This window comes from Magnolia sinica, chromosome 8, assembly GCF_029962835.1.
Source record: "Magnolia sinica isolate HGM2019 chromosome 8, MsV1, whole genome shotgun sequence".
Taxonomy (NCBI): Eukaryota; Viridiplantae; Streptophyta; class Magnoliopsida; order Magnoliales; family Magnoliaceae; genus Magnolia; species Magnolia sinica.
The window spans coordinates 2,168,834-2,174,983 of NC_080580.1; the positions used below are offsets into that span (position 1 = coordinate 2,168,834).

The 6,150-nt window shown below is 38.6% G+C and overlaps 1 protein-coding gene across 1 annotated transcript; it reads left to right on the forward strand.

The window, feature by feature from the left end:
- The first annotated feature begins 356 nt into the window (after window positions 1-356).
- LOC131253766 (secreted RxLR effector protein 161-like) lies at window positions 357-872 on the forward strand. The gene has a single exon (XM_058254905.1). The coding sequence runs from the start codon at window positions 357-359 to the stop codon at window positions 870-872; it is 516 nt and encodes a 171-aa protein (XP_058110888.1).
- The last annotated feature ends 5,278 nt before the right edge of the window (window positions 873-6,150 follow it).

Genomic DNA, 6,150 nt, shown 5'->3' on the forward strand with positions numbered 1-6,150 from the left:
ATAAGTTAAAAAAGGCTTTATGCGGACTAAAACAAGCCCCACGTGCTTGGTATAGTTGTATTGAAGCATATTTTTTGAAGGGAGGTTTTCACAAATGTCCTTATGAACATTCACTTTTCATCAAATTAGGAAATGTTGGGAAAATTCTCATAGTCAGTTTTTATGTTGATGATTTAATCTATACTGGAAATGATAAGGTCATGTTTGACAAATTTAAGAAGTCCATGATGGCTGCATTTGATATGTCTGATTTGGGAATGATGTATTACTTCCTTAGTATAGAGGTAGTTCAATCTGTTGTAGGTATCTTTATTTCTCAGAAAAAATATGTCTAAGAGATGCTCAACAAGTTTTAGATGAAAGATTGCAATCCCAGTTGTACACCAGCAGAAACGGGGTTGAAGCTTACCAAAGATTCCCAAGGAAAAAGGGTTGATGATACACTTTACAAGCAAATGGTGGGAAGCTTAATGTATTTAAACGCAACGAGACCAGACATAATGCATGCCGTAAGTCTCATCAACAGATTCATGGATTGTTTAAAGGAGATGCATCTCTTAGCTACAAAACGGATATTCAGATATTTGCAGGGAACAACTGATTATGGGATCCTGTATAAGAAAGGAGAAAAATCAGAGTTATTTGGCTTTACGGATAGCGATTGCGCTGGAGATCTAGATGATAAAAAAAGCACATCTGGTTACGTCTTCATGATGGGGTTAGGAGCAATATCATGGTCATTGAAGAAGCAATCAATCATCACTTTATCAACAACTGAAGCCGAATTCGTGTGCTTGTCAAGCTGTTTGGTTGCGGGAGATTCTTGTAGCACTTCACTTCAAACAAAAGGGAACTACAACCATTTTTTGTGACAACAATTCAACAATTAAATTGTCTAAAAACCCAATTCTTCATGGGAGAAGCAAACACATTGATGTTCGGTACCATTTCTTGAGAGATCTTACAAGAAATGAAACAATTGATCTTGTGTACTGCAGAAGTGTGGATCAAGTTGCTGATATATTCACAAAGGCCCTCAAATCAAGCGCATTTCAGAAGCTTAGGGAGCTGCTTGGCGTTTGTCCAAAGAATTCATTTTAATTCAAAGCTTCTTTTTTTTTTTTTAATTTAAACTGATATTTAGTCATTAGTTTAATGGAGGGTTTGTTGAATAAGTCAGCAGTAATTAGTTTATCATGTGGCTTATTGTTCTAGTCAATAGGAGTTTGTTATGTTTACCTATTCTTTAGGAATTAAATTTGTAGATTCTGCAGTATTTAAGTTAGTTCTTATTTTCTTGTTTATTAGTTGGTGTAATGCCTATTTAAAGGCTGATTGCTTAATGAATACGTAGTGCAGAGATTTTCTCTATTCTTCCCATTTTGTGTTCTGTTGCCTGTTACTATAACAGCTTTCAACTAGAATGCTGGCCTCCCAGCTTAGTTCACACTTGCCATTGATTGTTTGTTGACGACTGCCAGGGAATCACCTTCAATCTCTATCAATTTCTTCCCGGTGATCCTAGCTAACTATAATCCACAAAAGAGTTGTAAAATTCTGGCATGTAATTGTAGCACCATTTGTAAGAATGACAAAAGGCAATTATAGATTTTCCATAATCTTCCCTAATTATTGCACCTAATCATTCAAGTTGATCCAGCCCAGCTTGGCAGGGGATCCATTTCACCAGATTCACCATGGGTTCATTAATAATTACACCAATTTGGTTCCTGTACTTAGTTTTTGACAGTTGATCATTAGTTTTGGACAGCCGGCCACAGCCAATTCATATAATTGATTCCTGATGTTCGCAGCATACACTACTAAAACATACAGTAATTACCATACTCTACTAGTGCATCAATATATTTTGTAGAGATTTTACATCATATACATAGCAGAGATGTACGTAAGAAAACACAACAATAAGCATTGTCCCACAAATAAAATACCAGGGAATATTGGAGTTGCAAACTAAAACAGGCATTTTCCAGCAACAGCGGGTGACTATTGAACTCCCCGTGCATACAGCTGCAACTCTAAAGGAGCTTTTTTGGAAGATGAAAAACCTATGTAAGTGTATAATAACATTAAATGATGGAAGAATCTAATAGGGGTATTGTAGTCATTTCATTGTTGGTGCAAATTTTTTATTTTATTTTATTTATTATTATTTTATTTTATTTTAGAGAAGTGGACACTTGCCACAATTTCGTTAATTTTATTTATTTATTTATTATTATTATTATTATTATTAGTATTATTATTATTATTATTATTATTTAGAGAAGTGGACTCTTGCCACAATTTCATTAATAACAAAATTTTTACAGCCCTTCGGGAGGGGCCCAACAAAAAGGAAGGGCCGCTCCTATCATATGTATCTAAGAGGGCTACAGGAGCCTAACTAGTTAGGAAACCAAAAATAAAAAACTCTAAACCGCGATGGTCCTAAGGGTCCCTAGGCCAACCCTATCTAGGAAGAGTAGGCTCTGCACTTGCCTAGGGAGAGAGCCTGTATGAAGATGGAGGAAAGATGCTTGGCTACCACTGCCTTCACAGGCCATGCCGTCTATCGGGCCATTGCCTTCTCTAGGGATGTGATTGAAGGCGAAGGACCCCCTCTGCTTTAGAAGATTTATCCCGGCGAGCCATGGACCCCATCGCCAGGGGATCTTGGTTTTCCTTGGGAGGAGATCCACCACGATTCTAGAATCTGATTCCACAATTACCTTATTCAGCCCTCTTTCCAAGCATATCACTAGCCCATTATGGATCGACCGCAACTCTGCTAGATTATTGGATCCCACACCATAGCCAGTTGGTGCAAATGTCTATATAAAGGAGTTGTGTATCCAATTACAATGAGTGTGCAGCAGTGAAATAGTTTCTATATTTGAATTTCTAAATTTCTATTTGTTTTGCTATATCTCTTCCTTCCTTCTACAAAATTAGATTTTCTAAGTTGTCTTGAGGCTTTGTAAAGCCGATAAATTTGGTTTGTACAACCAACAAATTGGCATCAGAGCTAGACGATCTTGTGGGACTGCGTATAGTTCGAAGGTGCAGATCGTATGATCAAGGTTTTGCCACTCAACGTCAAGAAAAAGGCATTGTTGTTGATCCGTGGTGTGAAGAAGTGATGGCATCCTTGATCCAGCCGCAGATTCCAAATTTATCTAAGGATAACTATGAAAATTGGTGCATCCAGATGAAGGCTTTGTTTGGATATCAAGATCTATGGGAGATCGTCATGTCAGTGATGGGTATGTAGAACCCACAACGGAGCAAGAAGCCTCCTATTTTGCCGAACAAAAGACCGCTCTCAAAGATTAAAGGAAAAAGGACAAGAAGGTTTTTTTTTTTTAAATGTATCAAGGGTTGGATGATTCTATCTTTGAACGAATAGCCGAAGCTACGACATGCAAGCAAGCATAGGAGAGTCTTAGCACCATTTTCAAGGGTGTTGATCGTGTCAGGAGGGTTCGACTCCAAACCCTTAGAGCCGAGTTCGAAGCTACACATATGAAGGAAGGTGAGTCCCATTTCAGATTATTTTTCAAAATTGCTTGTTATAGTTAACAATTTAAAAAGAAATTGAGAAAAGTTTAAAGATATTCGCGGGTAGTAGAAAAAAAATACTCAGATCTCTCACAACTAAATTTGAGCATGTGGTTGTGGCTCTTGAAGAATCGGAAGACTTGAAAACTTGTTCGTTGAAGAGTTGATGGGATCGTTGCAAGTGCATGAACAATGGATGCAGAAAAATAACGCATTGACGTTGAAACATGCCCTAAAGTCTAAGCTGACTCTAAATGACCAAAATAGTGGCCATACAAATTGTGAAGGTCGAGGCACCAACACTAATGCAAGAGGAAGGGCACGTGGATATCATCTGAACCATCCACAAAATCAACAAAAATTTACCAATTTCCGTGGAAGAGGGAATGGTAGAGGCCGATCCATATGCGGTTGCAAAATTATGAAAAATATTTAATGCCGGAATTGCAACAAATTCGGCCATTTATGCCTCGGATTGTTGGAGCAAGCCAGTGGATCATGATAAATGATCCAACTATGCTGAAGCATCGAGTCATGACCAGGAAGACTCCACAGTGCTCCTTGCACAAAATAAAGGTTGCGATTGACCAGATGTATGGTATCTCGACACTGGTGAAAGCAATCACATGTTCGGGAAGAAAAGCCTATTTGAGGAACTCATAGAAGGAGTTCATGGTGAAGTTTCAGTGACTCGTTAAAGACGCTGGTGAAAGGTAAAAGTAAAATCAAAATCTTTCAGAAGAATGGTGTTCCAAACTATAACTCCAATGTGTATTACGTGCCCAACATGAAAAGTAATATACTGAGTCTTAGACAACTCCTCGAAAAAGGGTATGTCATACACATGGAGAATTCTTCTCTTTCCATAAGAGATGCATGGATGTTTGATTGCGAAAGTCCAGATGGCGAAGAATCATATGTTTCCGCTCCATATAAACACAATGCTCGAGAAGTGTTTTTATGGAAAAGCAAAGAATGATTCTTAGATGTGGCATCTTTGCTTTGGCCATTTAAATTTCAGTGGCCTGAAACTTCTATCGTCATCAAGCATGGTGCATGACTTGCCTACCATTAAAGCTCTAGAACAAGTGTGTGCAGCATGCACACTTGGGAAACAACAAAGGAACTCCTTTTCGAGTGGAGTATCCGGAAGAGTAAGAGAACTGTTGTAGTTGGTTCATACTGATATCTGTGGACCATTGGAGCCAATGTCTCTTAGAGGTAATAAATACTTTATTACCTTCATTGACGGTTTCATTAGAAAATTGTGGGTGTACGTAATCAAAGAGAAGTCTGCCGCTTTTACTATTTTAAAATTTTTTAAGGCTCTTATTGAAAAAGAAAGTGGTCTTAAAATCAAAGCCCTTAGATCTGACAGAGGTGGAGAGTATACTTCAAATGTCTTTCAAGGGTATTGCAAGGATCAAGGAATCAAGCAATAACATACTGCAGCTTACATGCCACAACAAAATAGAATTGTGGAACAAAAAAACCATACCATTCTCGACATGACAAGGACCATGTTGAAGGAGAAAATTCTGCCAAAAAATTTTTGGGCAGATATAGTTGCATGTATTGCTTATCTGCTTAATAAGTGTCTGACCAAGAGTGTCAGATTCAAGACACCGCGAGAAGCATGGAGTGGATACAAGCCGAGCGTGGCCCACCTTAAAATCCTTGGGTGTGTTTCATACTCTCAAGTTCCAGAAGCAAGAAGGAAAAAACTTGATGATCGTGACGAAAAGTGTATCTTCATCGGCTACAGTGAAGAATCGAAGGTGTACAAGCTCTATAACCCACTAACTAATAAGGTAGTGGTAAGTAGAGATGTGGAGTTTTGCAAGGAAAAAGACTGGAAGTGGAACCAGGAAGATTTGGCCAAAGAAAATAAGGTTGAGGCCAAAGAATATGAAGAAGAGAGGCTTGTGAATTAGGATCAGACACCCACATTACCCCCTTTTATATCGCAGAAGTGCAGGAGTACGTTCCATCTCCCCTGGAAGTACTTTATCAAATTAAAATTCAGCCAACACGTCTTCGTCTAGTTCTTCTCACCCATGGCTTCGATCAAAATGAGAAGCCTCAATGATATATATGCAGGAACTGAGGAAGTAAATTTATTTTGCCTATATGTTGATCATGAGCATCTTGCATGAGAAAGGCTATGGAAGAAGAAATCTATGCTACCGAGAAGAATCACACATGGGAGTTGATCTCACTCCCTAAAGGATAGAGGACCATTGGTCTCAAATGAGTGTATAAAATTAAGTGGAATGCCGATGGTAAGATTGAACGATATAAGGCAAGGCTTGCAGCAAAGGGCTACAAATAGAAATATGGGGTAGACTATGAAGAAGTTTTCGCCCCAGTTGCTCACCTTGACATTACGAGGATGATTATCTCCCTTGCAGCTCATCACGGTTGGATGATCTACCAACTAGATGTGAAATCTGCATTCCTAAATGGAGTACTCGAAGAAGAAGTTTACGTTGACCAGCTTAAAGGCTTTGTTATGCAAGGGGAGGAACACAAGGTTTATTGACTGAAGAAAGCTCTCCATATATGGGTTGAAACAAGCTCCACGTGCCT

What these genes read in the sequence shown, in the direction of transcription:
- LOC131253766 (XM_058254905.1), top strand. Translation starts at nt 357, where the DNA reads ATGAAAGATTGCAATCCCAGTTGTACACCAGCAGAAACGGGGTTGAAG.